At 36.0% G+C, this 18,591-nt stretch overlaps 1 protein-coding gene across 3 annotated transcripts in view; it reads left to right on the top strand.

Moving 5' to 3' along the window:
* Window positions 1-18,591, top strand: part of CSMD3 (CUB and Sushi multiple domains 3) — a 923,077-nt gene that overhangs the window by 625,322 nt on the left and 279,164 nt on the right. For all 3 annotated transcript variants that reach the window (XM_054708474.1, XM_054708473.1, XM_008143384.3), the window contains 2 exons: window positions 10,531-10,722; window positions 16,946-17,072. In XM_054708474.1, coding sequence (XP_054564449.1) covers window positions 10,531-10,722; window positions 16,946-17,072 — 319 coding nt within the window. The remainder of the gene's footprint in view (window positions 1-10,530; window positions 10,723-16,945; window positions 17,073-18,591) is intronic.

Genomic DNA, 18,591 nt, shown 5'->3' with positions numbered 1-18,591 from the left:
GAAATATTTTAAAACAGGCCATTGAGGTTCATTTTATTTCAGTTGTCTTATTGCTCCATTATGTATATAATCACCAAGAATAGCAAATAGTGGAACTAGTGACTGAGAGGCTGCTTTTGGCTTGGAGTAATGGAAAACCTTCCAACGGCTTAAACAACAAGGATATATATGAGAAAGCTGACGGGTAGGTTTTGATCCAAGTGTTCAAACTAGTCAGTAAGGGTCTTGCTACTGTGGCCTCCCTAGTGTTCACTTTTTCTCCTCAAGTTTTGTGGCATGGTCACAGGATAGATACATTCAAGGCAGGAAGAAAGAGAGAAGAGGCAGTGCCAATCACACGCATTCCTTTGATCAGGAGTGCACATTCCTCTGTCAGACATTCTCTTATCTCTTTTTGTCTAAAACTGAGCCATGTGGTTATGCCTGAGTTTTTTAGAAGGCACCCCAGGAAATGGAGTATTTGGCAGACTAAATGGTTTAGTATTAGGCCGTCAAAATATACTATCTGATAGGATTCTATAACTGCTGGTAACGAAATCAGGGGTTTATTTTAGTGAGGAAGAAGAGGAAAAGAGATACTGAAAAGGCAACTTACGGTGTCTACTATAAGGTACAGCTATAGCAGAGATTCTAAAAATTAATATGTCCAAAGGTATTGTATTAATATATGCTTCCATGATTAATGGTGTCATGGAAGCCCAGAGAACCTTGGGTGTTTAGAAAGGAAAAGCATTGGTTTACCCGTCTATATATATATATATATATATATATATATATATATATATATATATATGACAGTTTGACCTGTAGCTATGACGCTCATTGACCACCAGGGGGCATATGCTCAATGCACAGGCATGGAAACATGGAACAGACTGATGAATCTCAGAGGGAAGGGGGGGAGCGAGAGGGCAGGAAGACATTAACCAAAGATCTCATATGCATACTAGAGGCCCCGTGCATGGATTTGTGTATCAGTGAGGTCCCATGGCGCCCGCCCGGTCTCGGGCTCCTCCCTGGTTGCCTGTTGCTTTGCGCACTACTACATCCGATTCCCACAGGCCTGGGCCGAAACTGGCAGTCTGACATCCCCCAAGGGGTCCCGGGTTACAAGAGGGCACACTGCTGAGAGACCCCACTGCTGCATGAATTCGTGTACTGGGCCTCTAGTTATTAATATTAGCCTTACTGTGCTAAGAAAACAGGGGGCTTGTCTCACTTTCTTGCAACAATAGATACGTTCGTTATATGCATACCTAGGATAAACTTGAGGGGAGAAAATGTTACACCCTTTGTCACACCCCTTTATTTCCTCAAGCAAATTAGATTTCTTCAGTCTTTACCCTTTAGAATTATCAAGAAGAATCTTGTTTAGTCTTTTACTCCCAAATAAGTTTTTCAGTCAATTCCAGTTTGATTAGTCAGTTGAAGTGGGGGCAGCTGTACAGATTAAATATAAAATCTCTGTGACACTTGGTCAGACCTTGACTGCAGCAGGGTTTCCCAGTGTTCCTCCATCCCTCCAGCCTCTCAGAAGTAATTACTTCCTTGAGTCAGATCGCTCTCCTATTCTTCTCAAAATAATGGCCATCAATACTCTTGCCCTTGAGAAATCTGAAACTCACCCAAATGAAGATCTAGATGAAGCATATTTTCAAGTGCTTTATATAACACAAATTGGTTGTTAATTTCCCTGTGTTCCATAAAGGCTTAGCTATTTTTCTGAGAAAGTGTAGGGGAGTAAACTAGGGGGAAAATTACCATTCCTTTTTGGCAGAACAAATCAGAAATTTAGGTCTCAATACAGTATCCTTGCTAAACCATTACTCTGCTCTGGCTAACACTCTACTATAATTTGGAAAATTCTTATAGGATATTCTGACCAGACTCCTTCAACCCCTCAATGCAAATTTCAAGAATGCATTTCTAAAACCTGGTGTCTTTTATTGTATTTCTCTCTCTGAAGGCTAAGTTGTAAAAATGTCATTTTTTATTTGGTGACTTGTCTTGTCTTCCCTTTTACTCCTCTACTGGAAATAATTTATTGTTGAAATTACTTACTTGGTCATAGGTTTAAATTTTGTCTTTCCCCACTGAAATGTTTAAGGTCTAGAGATAAAGAAAACAGTGAATAAGACAAAGTTTATGCCCATATGAAGCCAATGTTTTAATGTGATAAGACAGAAAATAAAGATACGAACAAAAGATAAGGTAACGGCATCTAGAATTAGTTTATAACAGGGCCATAGGACAGATAGTACCGGAGATGGGGTTTTTGTAATTAGTTTGCTCTGGGACTCCATCTCAGATGAAGTATCACCTGAATTGAGACCTGGGTTAAAAGAAGGGGAACCTACATTCTTTTAACCCAGGGGGTAGAGGGTAGAGGGCAGATCTGGGGGTAGAGGGCAGATAAGTGCAAAGGCTTAAGAGAGTCCCGGCCTTGAGTTGTGTGCCTGGAGCTGGATCAACGAGAAGAACAGGACAAAGTGAGAGGTAAAGTTGGAAGGTAGGCAGAGGGGAGATGGACTATTTTAAGGGCTTAGATTTTATTTAAAGGCAGAGACTTTCAATATCATCATGTCAAATGTGAGGGTTTAAAATAATAACTGACATTTATCTACCACTTACTAGATACAGTCCTATGAGTGAGGTGCTATTATATTCCACGAGAAGAGGAGGAAACATAAAGCACAGAAGAGTTATGTGACTTGCCCAAGGTCACGTAGTTATTAAGTGCAGATATGGAAGCAGAACTGAGGAGCCCTGCCTCTAGAATCCATGCTCTTTAGCAGGCGTCCTCAAACTACGGCCGCGGGCCACATGCGGGTGTTTTTGCCGTTTTGTTTTTTTTACTTCAAAATAAGATATGTGCAGTGTGCATAGGAATTTGTTCATAGTTTTTTTTAAAACTATAGTCCGGCCCTCCAACGGTCTGAGGGACAGTGAACTGGCCCCCTGTTTAAAAAGTTTGAGGACCCCTGCTCTTAATTATCATACTGTATTGCACCTAACCTGTTGTAGTTTTTTATTTATTATTTTTAATATATTTGTATTGACTTCAGAGAGAGAGGGAGAGAAAGATAAAAACATCAATGATGAGGGAGACTTTATTGCTTGGCTGCCTCCTGCACGCCCCACACTAGGGATCAAGCCTGCAACCCGGGCATGTGCCCTGACTGGGAATCGTGGCCTCCTGGTTCATGCTTCATAGGTCGATGAGCCATGTTGGCTGGGCATTTTTTAAATTTTATTTTTGGAAATTCCATTAAGTAATACTCTTTCTTATCACTGATGTAATTGTAAAGAAAATTAATTTTTTAAATGTTAATGCACTTCTTCCCAAAGCAACTTTGTCATTTTATTCCTGAGTATCTGAATGCTTTCCTATTGGCCAAATGCACTATAGGGTCATGACACACTCCTAGTGTCTTTCAGGGTGTTTATCAAGTTTTAAAACTCTGTCTATTGAAGATACGTTTCATTGAAAATTCTTTTAGCTTTTCATTTGTACTTACCCCCACTTTCATCCAGTAGAAAGGAATTAGATATTTAAACTACTTATTAGAGAGCTAAATTAGACCTTTCTGATGGGCTATAGCATTGTCTTTTCTCAAGCCGCTATGGTAATGTCCATAATGTCCATTCATTAGCAGTGCCTCTGGGTTCAGATGTCCCTTTGTTATCACTTCTGTACATTTAATTGACTAAAATGCCTGAGACATATGTGTTATTATTGCAAGAGAAAAGTTCAGCTATATTTGAACTCTCTTAGCCTTCCAGGCTTTTGTTGTTATTGTTGTTTGTTGTTGCTTGAAATGATTCAATAATCCACACAGAACATGGCCATTTAAAATTTTATATTCAAATTAAAGATGGGCATTAGCTAATGTTTGATGCCTGTTCTTGTGTACTAGCCTTATACATATGTAAGAAATTACCCTCTTTAAAATCTTTAAATTCGTTACAGTATGTTGTTGGCAATGTTAACCGTGAAAAATAATCAGATGACCTATTAACTCTAATTTTATTCTTAGTGTATAACTTATTTAATGCAAATGCAAGTAGAAAATAATTAAATTACAAAAGAGCAACAAAGTTATTCCTTGTATTCCCGTGTCCTATAAACCACTTAAGACAGATATTTTTGGCATTTCCTTTATTCTTTAAATCTTGAATTTAATCAAGTAATGAAGGAAGTATTGATTTATGCTGCATTATGTAGTATAAGATATTCTAACTAAAATATCAAAGAAATATGTCTTAATTATCTATTTACAGACAATATTGGATGCACTTGCTTTGTACTGGAATAACAAAGGAGTCATTACCATTTTTATAGCCTTCACATCCCAAAAGTTCTGTGAATTTTGAACATAAATATTTAAAGTCCTACAAATTTACTGTTTACATAAAATTTAATGTCTGGCAGGTTGGAGACATATATGAACATCAAAACTTTACAATGTTTAGAAAAAAAATGTTGCCTAGAATAGCTATGTCTTTAAGTAGGAGGAATATTTCTAAAACAAAATATACAAGCAAAAATCTCTCCATCCTTGCCTTTCTATCCTGAAGTACAGATATTAAGAACCTGGCAGTACCTTTCCCATATTCTTTCCAGCGAAGATCTCTTCTTAGAATCTGCCCATTAAAGGCAGTCCCCTGAGAGCGGAAAGGTGGGATCAGTGGAGAAGCCATTATTTTCCAGCATCTTCCAGCTGGATTGTGTTGCTGGCACCTGGGCGCATGTGGCAGCAGCTTCCCAGAACTGGATTTCCCGAAAGGCAGCAGTCATCTTCTGACCTCCACTCCCTCACGTGTCTGATACTTTCCCTCTAATTTTTTTTTTATATTGAATCTTAGCAACTCAGGATACTAAGTGGCTCTGCTTTCCTGACCAAGCCCCAGTCATTATTTTTTAAAATTTTCTATAACAAACATACCATAAAAAAACTAAAAAGATGAGACAGTTTAGGAGGTATAATTTTAGGAGGTATTATATATGTATATTAGGAGCTATTATATACATATTTTTATTATGTATATATAATATAAAAACATACACTATATAGAAAGAATCCTACAAGTCAATAAGAAAAAAAAATTCTAAAAGAAAATTTCACAGTAAAGGAAACTCCATTGGCCAATAAATAAAATGCATAATAGAAATTAAGACATGAAGAGTAAACATTAAATAACATGCTATTGCACATTCATAAAATTGGTAAAATTAAAAAGGTGCACAATACCAAGTGTTGATGACAGTTTAAAGAGCTTGAACCTCTTTTACCTTAGGTAAAGCCACCTAGAAGAGTAATTTGGTAATATCTCATTAAATTCCATTCCCAAATATAATTAGAGTACACCATTTATACATTTGGCCAAATACCAAATGGCTGATTGTTAAAAAGAAAAAAAAGGAAATGCTGAACCCCACCACTCCAGAATAATGTACAAATTTATGCTGTACAATACACTAACTAGCATTTTTTTTCAGACTTTATGCATAGAATTTAGAGCACTGGCAGTTAAAAAATATGTATTCTTTACATTCCACCTGTTTCTCCAGGTGGAATGCATAGCAGTCATTTCCACAATCTTTTTTTGTTTGTTTGTTTAAAGTCTTAATGTCTATAAGCTCAAAACTCTGATTTTTTTTAAAAAAAAACAAGGACCTTTTTATTTTAAGTTACATCAAAAATGCTACTTACATTCAAAAAGTTAATTTTCAGATATCATATATCTCTAAGCCTTCTGCCTTATTGTAGCATTGGTTCTGTTTTTCTGACCAGGTATGACATGTCCCTATGTGAATACACAGTTGTTGTTCCTAATAAATTGAACAGGAATTATGTTGAGGTAGGGATTCAACTGTTTACCTTTCAGTAGGTCAAGGCAATAGTTGAATAGTAGATTAGCAAACTTTGATTGAATCTCAAGTACAAAATGGATCCGGACATGGGGCATAACCTATAGAAAGAAACACATACTTTTGAGAGGGTACGTAGAAGCAGAGCCTTTTTGTAACCATAGTGATTGGAAATGTTATAAATGCTCATCAGCTGGAGAATAAATAAATCACTTTTGGGGTTGGCCTACAGTAGAATTCCACAGAGTAGTTAAAATAAATACAACGTATATGTGTATAAATATAAAGGTTAAAAGAAAATGCTGGGCAATATATAAAGGCTCAGAAGAATTTATTATGTATTTTATGTATTATGTATTTTCATAGACATATAGATATGTGGTCAAATATATAAAATATGTGTGATAATGGTAACTAATTCAGAATATTTACCAGCTCTTGGTCAGGAAAGACCACAAAGGGATTGAGGAGGAGAGACACGAATGGAACATTAACTTGTTTTGCAATATTGGTTCTCTTAATAATAATGTTAATTTGAATGTTAATCAGTTACTATGAGTATTAATATGAAAATGAATCTGAATTAAAACTAACTTGAGCAACTATGATTCTAGAATGTGATAGAGTGAGTTGGTGAGGTTACATTATCCTTTGTAGGTTTCAAATTATAACTCAAAACTAAATTGGAGCCCAGCTGGGTGGCTAAGTGGTTGAGCATCGACCTATGAACCAGGAGGTCATGGTTCAATTACCAGTCAGGGCACGTGCCCAGATTGCGGGCTCAGTCCCCAGTGTGGGGCGTGCAGGAGGCAGCCAATCAGTGATTTTCTCTCATCATTGATGTTTCTCTCTCTCTCTCTCTCTCTCTCTCTCTCTCTCTCTCTCTCTCTCTCTCTCTCCCTTCATCTCTGAGATCAATAAAAACAATTTAAAATAAAAACATATAAAAAACTAAATTAGAAATCCTTAAAGAAATACTATACTACATGGTGACAAAACAGGAATTAGATCTTAATTTAAGTTATTCAGCAAGTCAAAAGAATTCAGGTAATGGGGATTTTTCAGTTACCTTTGTGCTCTAGAAATTTTCATTTCATGAGACTATCAAATTTCACAAGGAATGGGGGATATTAATACCATATATGATTTTTATACAGTTCTTTATTTAATTGTAAGTTTCAAATATTTGAGCTTTTCAGTGAAAAGACTGGCAGCTGAATGTTTCCATAAAGTTCTGAATATTTATGAATAAGCAATAATAATTCCACCAAACTGGACTAAATGATCTTATGCTTTGTAGTTTATATACTATTGTCCATGTGCATTTTCATCTACAATGCAAAGTATTATAAGTTATCTTAATTTACAAAAACTATCTCCATTTTACCACATCACCAGCAATTGCCAACCACATTTGCAGAGCATTCACATTAAGAAAGGATGAATTTGGTAATGAACCTTGAAAAGAAAGCTTGACTGTCATTTTTGTTTTTATTAAAGATACATGCTCAAAAGTGGCTGCAACTTGAATGACAAATTCAATCTTATGTCTAGTAGAAGGAATGCAGTTTTGCAACTTTTGAATAGGGCCACTTTAAAAGTAGTATCAAGTATGCAAATTAATGCAGACTGGTGCAGCCACTGTGGAGAACAGTATGGAGTTTCCTCAAAAAGCTAAAACTGAAACTCCCATTTAACCCAGTGATCCCACTTCTAGGAATATATCCCAAGAAACTAGGAAATATGCACCCTTATGTTCATAGCAGCACAATTTACCATAGCTAAGATTTGGAAACGGCCTAAGTGCCCATCAGCAGATGAGTGGATTAAACAACTGTAGTACATCTACACAATGGAATACTAAGCTGCTGGAAGGAACTCCTACCATTTGCAACAGCATGGATGGACCTGAAGAGCATTATGCTAAGTGAAATAAGTCAGTTGGAGAAAGATAAAGATCACATGATCTCACTCATATGTGGGATATAATGAACAACATAAAGTGATGAACAAAAACAGATCCAGAGACAGAGAAGCATTGTTCAGACCATCAAACCTCAGAAGGAAGGCAGGGGAGGGTGAGGGGAAGGGTGAAAGATCAACCAAAGGACTTGTATGCATGCATATAAGCCTAACCAATGGACACAGACACCAGGGGAGTGAGGGCATGAGTGGGGGAAGGAGAGGGTTAGGGGAGTAATGGGGGGATAAAGACACGTATGTAATACCTTAATCAATAAAGAAAAAAAAATAGTAAGTAAAAATAGTATCAAGTATGCAAATTAATGTTCTGAAATTTTACAGTTACAACTTATGCTGTTTCTACTTCTGTGTTTAAAAGACTGACTTGTTAGAACATGTATCCCTTATACCTTATTATATATATAAATATGTATATTAAATATAATATATGTACATGTATATGCATGTATGTATGTGGATGTGTGTATAAATATATGTGTGTGTGTATATATGTGTGTGTGTGTGTATATATATGACATATGTCATAATTTGAATTAACTTCTAACTTTTTGTCTAGCTCTGTCTCTGAAGCTGTTTAAATTTCCCTTAACATATTTTTACCCAAATCGGGCTGTCACAAATTGATCCGTAAGGGAAATTTCTGAAGATGTGTTTTTTTAATCGTCTCATTAACTTCAGTTTCTCATTAGCATTATTTTAGGTTTTTTTTTTAGTTGTTTCCTAGAAGTAATTGCCTTTAAGAATTCAAAATCATCCAGGAGCATTATTGAACATCTGCTGTGTGCCAGGATTTGTGCTTGGTGGGCATTGTGAGAAAGAAAAAGTAATGAAATCATTCTACTTGGGAGGGAAACAAACACAGAAGCAATGATTGTAAATGAATTGAAATATGCAGAGTAATTCTATCAGTTAACTGAGGAGGGAATGATTAAGAACCCCTAAAAGAGACTAGAAAAGGATCCTTTTGTTCTCCAAGAGCAAATGCATCCCTCAACACACAGAATTTATAGTATAAAACTCATTACTTCCAGCGTACAGGCTTTGGCAATTTTATGTACGTTTTGATACTGTATAAAAGCCAATGAGGGAAGTTTTACTTTCCACTTCCTATACTAATTTGGTCAAGGATCTGTGCCTATAAAGGAGATGCACATCTTTTTATTATATAACTTAAGACACAAATGTTTTCCTTGTCTCCAACATTTTTGTGTTGAAATCACAGATTTCCCTCATACATGATGCTATCTGGAATATTCTTTTTCATCTTCTAGTCTCAGAAGTCATAACTTGCATAATTTTGCACCTAATTATCTTCTTTTTGTAAAACATTAGAGATAGAGAACTCTACAGTTAGGGAATTTATGTTTTGATTACTAGTGTTATATTTGTTTTAAATTATGAAGTGTCTTTTCTAGTTATTTCAGAATCTCAACAGTTCATTGTGCTCCAATTGTTAGGTTTTTTAATATTCATCTTTATTAATTTTATTCTGAATTATACACAAGGTCTTCTGGATCTTGAGAGATCAAATTATTATTAAGATAATGTAATCATAACAATAATAACCCTGTGGGCCCCGTTTGATCCGGCCCTTAACCTTGTAGTAACAAGATGAAAAATCATAGAAAAATCTACACGAGTGGACAGAGACAAGGGATGAAGAAAAATAGGCTTTCTCTGTTTAAAGTAGCTGTCTCGCCCTCCTGTCTGGAAAGGAGAGAGAAAAACCTTTGCTTCTTTGAGATTGATAGAAAGGACTCTGGCTTTTTATTCTAACCTTTGTAAAGTAAAGACATCTCTCCAGAGGCCAGATTAGCCTCCTGTGCATGCAGTTTTTGTAATCTGAAAATGTCCTTTAGGCCCTGGCCTCGTTTTCCCTTCAACTATAAACACAAACCTCCTCCAAAGTTAGGTAAATCTCTCTGGAATTCTCTTACGAATGTTATAGTTGTAAAATAACTTATTAAGGGTTGCTCTGGCCCCAGGGTCCTGACTTTCCAGTAAAATTAATGCAAGAAGCCCAAACTCTGCAGAATCACAAAAATATTTTCTTTACACCCCAGAGTGACAACATGTAGGAAGAATAATATGTGTTTTGGGTGTTTTTTTCCCCTGAGAATTTTTTCAGAGCTGTAAATTTCTGGAGAAGGCAGAATATAACAATTCAGAGTTCTTCAATCTAATTACTATTATATTATTTTTTGATAAAGTGTATTTTAAATATAAAACTATTTCATGTTCTAAGACTATAGCAGTAAAGCGTCTAAATTTATATTTGCAGTGGACATATTTGTTATTTGGGCAATTATGATTTCACATATTTTTTATGTTTTAAATTTTGATGTAGTAGTTATAATGGCCAGATCTATTATTAGCTGTAAATCACTTAAAGAATGCAAGAAGCTTAGTACTAAAACAAGACATGATATAGTCATATAGACCATGGGAATCATTTGAAAAATACAAAAAAATTCTAATTTTAAAAAGTGTAAAAACTCTGTTTGGCTGTTGCCTAGTATCAAAATTAAATGTGGCAGGAGTATTATAACTAGGAAAGAGAATACAACTAGGTAAGGGTAATGTAGCTGTATGAAAATAATAGGAATAAATGATTTGTAGAATTTTAATTTTTTCTGTTAAATTTCACCTTTAATAAATTTATATTCTTCTCACAGGTTTTGAACTTTCACATTGTGAAGACCCTGGCGTTCCACAATTTGGATACAAGATCAGTGACCAAGGCCACTTTGCTGGTAGCACTATCATTTACGGATGCAATCCCGGCTACACTCTCCATGGAAGTAGCCTTCTCAAGTGCATGACTGGGGAGAGAAGGGCATGGGACTACCCTCTGCCTTCCTGTATTGGTAGGAGACTCGTTTAGATTGTCAGAAAATATTTCTATAAGAGTGTTACCAAAATACACTGTAGGTTTTCAAGTGATTCCATCTTTCTACTCGCAACTCATACCTTAAGTCAAGAAGTTAACATGTGCTCTCCACGCGCAGTCTAGTCTCCTTCAGTCACCATGTAGTTGACGCCAATTACACTCTGTCCTCCCTTTACCCTTTTTTCTCCTCTGATAACCACCATTCTCTTGTCTGTATCTATGAGTTTATTGTTTGCTTTTTTTTTTGTTTCTTTGTATGTTTGTTTTGCTTGTTCTTTTGTTGCTTTTTATTTTATATTCACATATGAGTGAAAAAATCTTTTTATTGATTTCAGGGAGAGGAATGGAGAGGGAGAGCGAGATGAAAGAGAATCATTGATTGGCTTCTGTCTGCACGCCCCACACTAGGGACCAAGCCTGCAACTTGGGCATATACCCTGATCAGGAATCAAACTGTGACTTCCTGGTTCATAGGTCGAAGCTCAACCACTGAGCTATTGTCAGTCAGGCAGTTCTTATCTTTTTTTTTTTTTTTTTTTTGCCTAACTCATTTAATAAGATCCATCCATATTGTCATAGAGTATCTTACCTAATAATAGACAAACATGTAAATTGACCGTACCTCTGCTACGCCAGCAGCCAATCAGGAGTGATATGCAAATTAACCCAGCAAAGATGGTGGTTAATTTGCATACACAGGCACTGAGTGATGGGGGCGGGACGCTTGTGTCATTGCCATGGCGACGACACAGGCGTTCTGCCCCATCCCCATCTCTCAGGGCCTCTGGGCAGCATGGGAAGGTGGGGCCGGAGCAGAAAGAGGTGGCTCCCTGAGTGGAAAGAGGCAGCTCCAGGGCCTGAGCAGAAAGGGGCTGGGCCGGAGTGGAAAGCGGTGCTGGCAGCCAGGGAAAGGAAAGCCCATTCTAGCACGAATCTTCATGCATCAGGCTTCTAGTACAACTATAAAGTTGTACACATGAAATTTATGTCAGGTTATTAGCCAGTGTTACCGTTAATATAGCTAATAAAAATTTTAAAAATATATTAGTAAGAAATACACTATTTTCAAAACCTAAAAAAGGGAAGTTAATGAACTAAAATTTGTCAGAAGGAAATTAATGGAAAGTGAAGGGCTTCCTTTAATAATTGTTATTAGTATTTTTGATGCAATATAGCATTATTTTGTTTTCTCTATCTTGATAACATTTAACTCACTACAGAAAGATGTTAGGATTCTTAACCATATAATTTGTTAAATCACATTGTCCAGATTTATCCTATATAATAAAAGCCCAGCGACTGAACTGTGGAATGACCAGAACGACCGGTTGACCAGTCACTATGACGCACAATGACCACCAGGAGGAAGGCACTCAACACAGGAGCTGCGCCCTGGTGGTCAGTGCGCTCCCACAGTGGGAGCGCTGCTCGGCTGACCAGCGGACTGGGATGAGCAGTGCTCCCACAGCGGGCTTATCCCTGCAGGCCACGACCCCCCCACCAGTGCACGAATCCTGTGCACCGGGCCTCTAGTTTTAATATAAAAAATTATTGCCTGTCCTGCTATCAAGGTAGATTAAAAACAATAAACTATTCTTAATAACTTAAAAAGGTTTTGTTTATATACTCAACTTTTCAAAAATCTAAAGACGTTCATGTGCTTTTTAAAATGTGTATGCAGCATAATATAATTAACCAGTTTCCATAAGATTCTTCTGAGTGATATCAGATATATAGTGTACATGAAGCTAGACAATAATCATTCTCTACCATCTCATAGCTCAATAATGAATACTGGGTATGTGTGGCTGGGAGGGTGGATAGAAAAGTGTTGTAAAGACTGCTGCTTCCCCTGCCTCCCCACAAAATCAAATATGTGCCAGGGCGGATTACTAGGGCAACAACAAAAACCAACATTTTAACAAAACACTAACTTCTTAGTAGGGAACAAACAGGCAGTGATTCTTTAGTCATTCTTATTTTTTTTAAATATATTTTTATTGATTTTAGAGAGGAAGGGAGAGGGAGAGAGAGATAGAAACATCAATGATGAGAGAGAATCATTGATTGGCTGCCTCCTGCACGCCCCCCACCGGGGATCGAGCCTGCAACCTGGGCATATACACTGACCAGGAATCGAACTGGTGACCTCTTGGTTCCTGGGTCGACCCTCAACCACTGAGCTACACCTGCCTGGGCCTCATTCTTATTTTGTAATGGCAATTATGGAGGCACAGATTCATTCTGTCATATGCCCATATGTATTAAATTGGCCAAAATATTTTTCTAAAATAGTTTTATTAAGGTTAATTAATACCCCCAAAAACTGCACATTTTTAATGTGTATGGTCTGAGGACCTTTTGAGACAAGGTTTAATCTTTGTTAGTTGGCATGGTCAACATAGGAATCTCCACAAAACTTGCTAGAATACAAATTATTAAAAAATAGAATTTTAGTCATTAAAGGCCTTGTGACTAATTGCAGTGTCTTTGATGCCTTGGGACCTCTATTGGATTTTTAAAGCATAGATTCATGCAGAAAGCAAACACGTTTTTAATCCAACCAAAGTTCCATTTTAGTTTTTTTCTTTTCAGACAGCAACTGAATTTTGGATAGATTATGAGGATAATATCTATAATAATAATTGACCTAAATTGATTAAGCTTGGGGTTCTGGAATAAGACCAATAAACAGCCCACTGGCAGTGATTATGAGAAAAATGTAGCATTGATTAATTCTCTCTAGGTTATATTCTTTGATGTGTACAGGAAATATATTTAGAAAATCATTAAAGATTACAATAACATAAAACTATAAACTTGTAAACACTGACTTGCATGCTGTCCTGAAAATTAAATTCACAAAACAAATACATTAAAAACCATATGTTTTTTAATATGTGTTGATCCAAGCTGAAAATATTCTTTAGTTTTTGGAATATTATATGCAAATGGAAAAACATTTGGTCTGAGATCAGAAGATTTTAATTATGTTTGCAATGAATCAATGCACTTTATATTTACAAATATCCCAAGACAAACTTAGTGACTTAATACTGCTCAAGATCTCATGAGAAGGGTGACGTTTATTTATTTATTTTTTCAATGTTAGATGATCAGGAATAACAGCTGAAAACAGTTGGACACATGGTGATGATTTCCATGAAAACAGAAGATTAAATTCTATTTTGGATAGTGTTCTCTATTGGCAACAATTGATAGCTTTACCACCTGGCCTAAGATTATAATTTTATGTGCCTATAAATATTAAATATTTATGTGACTATATTTTTTCCTCTATCAAATAAACTTTTTCTCCAATATATGGATAATTACATTTTTGAAACTTATACTTCGATCAAATAAAAATTAAATTTTTAAGCAGTATACTTTCTTTAAACACTATTTCATTTTTATCCTGCAAACATAAGTCTTCTCACAGAAATGAATTCTAGCACTAGAACATACCACCCTGGCTCATTTGAAGTCAAAATACTAAGTAAAGAAAAATGGAGAGAAAAAAAGTTATGTTTAAGTTCAAGATATAACATAGTGCATATAACTCGAATTTAGCCTGTAATTGGTTAAACATTAATCTGAAAAAAAATGAAGAATAAAATTTGTTTGCATGATAAATATATGCCAACATTGATAAATCATAAAAAATGATGAAAAATGAATTAATATAGGTATATAGTTCTAGTTGTTCAATAAAGTTTTTGTTAAAAAAATGAGAAATACCACAAGTGATAGTGACCTCTTGAATACTGATATCTTCTTATTTACTTAAAAATGATAAATTTCTGCCTGGCTGGTGTTGCTCAATGGTTGAACATTGACCTAGGAACCAGGAGGTCAGTTCCATTCCCTGTCAGGGCCCAAGCCTGGGTTGCAGGCTTGATCTCCAGTAGGGGGCATGCAGGAGGCAGCCTATCAATGATTCTCTCTCATCACTGATATTTCTATCACTCTCTTTCTCTCCCTTCCTTTCTGAAATCAATAAAAACATATTTTAAAAAATAATAACATCCCAGCCAGTGGCTCAGTGGTTGAGCGTCAATCCGTGAACCAAGAGGTCACTGGTTTGATTCCTGGTGAGGGCATGTGCCCGGGGTGCAGCCTCGATCCCCAGTAGGAGTCAGCCCAATGATGTTTCTATCTCTCTCTCTCCCACTCCTTTTCTCTCTCTCTCTCTCTCTCTCTCTCTCTCTCTCTCTCTCTCTCTCAAATCAATAAAACTTACTAAAAAAAAATACTAGTAATAAGAAGTAAATTTCAAACTATTAAAAATTAATCCCAATATAAATTAGGTTGAATTGTTGTTGCAATACAAAAAACTGTTAGTCCTCTATGAATGTGTGTGTCAATCCCTCTAGAAAAACAGAATCAATAGAATACTAGATCTAGATCAATTGATCTATCTACCTACATACCTATCTATAATCTATCTTTCTAAAGAGATTCATTTTAAGGAATTGATTCAAGCAATTGTGGTGGCTGACAAATCAAAAATCTATAGGAAAGGACAAAAGAATGGAAGGTCAGGCAGGAGTTTAGACTGTAGGGAGAAGTTCTTCTTTTCTAGAAAATTCAGTTTTTGCTCAAAAGGCCTTCCAATTGATTAGATGAGGTCCAACCACATTATCAAACACAATATCAAAGGTAATCTCCTTTACTTAAAGTAAATTGATTGCAGATGGTAACCACATTGATGAAATAACTTCACAGCAACACCTAGGCTAGTGTTTGATTAAATAGCTGGGTCTTGTAAACCTAGCCAAGTTACCACAAGAAACTAACCATCACAGTACAGTGAAAGATAATATCTAAAATCTTTGAAACGAATATACTTATATGAGTAGAGCCTGCAAATTTGAACCATTAGGTTTTGTTCTAAGGTGTCTCCCAAATGCTAAAACTTTATCTTTGACCTTTGCTCTAAAAAAAAAAAAAAAAATTAAGAAGATTAATTCAGCCATTGAATTTGAGTAAGATAAAAACAAGAAAAATATAAGAGTATCTTCAAATATTTATGCTAATAGTAAGCTTTGTTTTGGTTCCTTTTTGGTAGGAAATAATTTGGAGAATTTTCAAATTTATAATATATAACTAAAATATTTAGTTTTCTCTTCTTGAATACAGTTATTTCTAGAATTAAGACTACATCAGGAATCCCAATATGTTAAAAAAAGTATTAAAATTGAGAGGGAATCCCCCAAAAGATAAAAATCTTATTAGATTATAGGACAATATTTACATTTTAACTTGATGAAGCTTATAAAAATTAGAGATAACATTAAATCAAAACCAAACTAGATTTAACTGAAGTAAGAAATCTCTAATAAAAATGATGCTTTGACTTTTGGGAGGTTAAAGTGAAAGTGTTTAGAGTGATTTAAAGGGGAATAAAAGGACAATGAAATTTAGAAGGCCTGAGGGACTGCAGTAAAGATTAGTTTTTCTCAGAGGTGGGTTGCAAGATGATGAATTATTCAGCCTGCAACCAACTAGCACTAAGCAACTCGCCATCTGTTTCTCCTTTTTAAATTGTCATTATTTAACAACACATCTTAAAGTGTTTGGAATCCTAAACTTAGAGTTTTTGAGGGTCTCTCTCTTTTTTTTAAATCCCTAGTTGCATTCATTCCATTATCTTTTATGTGATCTAACTTGACACTCTTGTTTTATTGTGCAATATGTTCTTTCTTCAATTAATACCTTACTCTGAGAAACCATATACAGTTAAGTCCTCGGGTTACGTCAGAGATCTGTTCCTATGGCACGATGTAATGCGATTTTCGCCGTAAGTCAGAACCCACCTAATTAAGCACCTACATCACTCACATGGAGCACACACACAGCAGTAATGAAATGAAACAGTAACAAAAATTTAAAAGAAAGGTAACAATTCCTGACCTTTACTTGTGGTAAATAAATAGTAAAAAACATAAAGCACACATGTACATACGTGGAAATGACGGAACTTTTTTTTTATAAACAAATGGGAGATGGCACCGTAACCACAAAATGATGTACGTCGAGTCCCAAGTAACTCGAGGACTGCCTGTACAAATACATACTTTTAAGAAAAGGGGGAATCAATTCTTATTTTTCTTAAGGTACTAGATATTGTAAAATTTACAGATTGTTTTCAAAAGACTGGCATTAAACTGTGAGTTAAATTTTCATTTTCTTATTAGCTGAATGTGGAGGTCGTTTCAAAGGAGAATCATCAGGAAGAATCTTATCTCCCGGTTACCCCTTTCCATATGACAATAACCTGCGTTGCATGTGGATGATTGAGGTGGATCCAGGAAACATTGTCAGGTAAATGGATTTTATTTTCTCAAAATTATTAGGGAATCCTATTTCCTGAGGAACCCCTAAGTATAATATCAATCAACATAAAAACTTTTCAAGATTTTTATCCTTGGTAAGGAAAAATGTAGATTTTATCTGTTAAACATGAAAAATAAAAATATTAATAATTTATTGATTTATGGGCCACTGTGGTAGCTGATATAACCCTGTAGAAAGACGCTTCTCATATTTATAAGAGGGTACAGAGGAAGAGAAATTATTCTGCTTCTTGGCACTTTGCTCACTTAATTCTTTTGTTTTTAATCCTCCCCTGAGGACATGCCTAGAGAGGAAGGGAGGGCAGAGAGAGAAAGACAGAGAGAGAGGAAGGGAGGGCAGAGAGAGAGAGAGAGAGACAGAGAGAGAGAGAGAGAGAGAGAGAGATCAGTTAGTTGCCTTCTGTACACTTTTCAACTGGGGATCAAACCCACAGCCCAGGCATGTGCCCTAACTGGAATCAAACCAGCAACCTTTTGGTGCATGGGAGGACCCTCAACCAACTGAGCCACTCTGCCTGGCTACACATTTAACTCTTGAAGACTCAAGAAGCTGAGTCCACCATTTTGATAAGTATACAATATTGTCATGGTCACTATAATAAATTTAGCCTCACAAACATTTAGAAAAAATAAGAATAGAAAGGGGACTCAATAACTAGTTACTCCTTGTCTCCCATGGCTTTAGGCATATCTCTGGAGCACCTGCTCTCTGCCCCTTTACCCAGGCTCGATTCCTGATTCCTGCTGAGGACAGAGATGGCTAACAGTTCTTCACATCATTGCCCTTTAGATGAGAGCAGACCATTGACTCCTATGTCAACAAGAGTCAGGTTTCCAAGGCTGAGACATGCTCTCAGTCTTAGGTTAAGTATTTGGGTTATGGCTAGGGATGGATTAATAAATGAACAAATCGTCCTTGACAAATGAGCCAGTGTGTTATTGTTCACAAAACAATGACTTTAAACCTAGGAATTGATTCTTTATATAAGTGAAATTTCAGACAGTCTTATGGGTGGTGGCAAGTGGTTATAGATAACAAGTATTACCATTTAAAAAAATTATGAAAGATATACTGAATGCATTATTGGATGTAAAATGGTATACTGTTGGATATGAACTGGCATGTCATTTTTGCAAGGGAGTTTGCAGAACTCAAAATAGATTATACTAGATCAATTCTCAGCCTATTTTTATTTAGTATAGATAATGCATTGTTTTATTTAAATATTAGGAAACTTGAAAATATTGATTTCAACAGGATTCTGGGATTTTGTAAAAATAAAGAGCAATACTTGATATTGTTCAAATTTAAAGTTGCAACAATTCACACCTGTATATATAAAAAGCCAGCAACCAGAACGCTATAACGACCAGAACGACCAGTCACTATGACGCCCACTGCTGCCAGCGAACCGCCTGATTCGGGGTGGGGCCAGTGGCCAACCTCTCACAGCCCCTCCTCCCAGCCACCCTGCCCCTGATCGGCC

This window comes from Eptesicus fuscus, chromosome 19 (assembly GCF_027574615.1).
Source record: "Eptesicus fuscus isolate TK198812 chromosome 19, DD_ASM_mEF_20220401, whole genome shotgun sequence".
Lineage (NCBI taxonomy): Eukaryota > Metazoa > Chordata > Mammalia > Chiroptera > Vespertilionidae > Eptesicus > Eptesicus fuscus.
The sequence above is the reverse complement of the archived record's forward strand: the minus strand, read 5'-3'. Positions and strand labels throughout refer to the sequence as shown.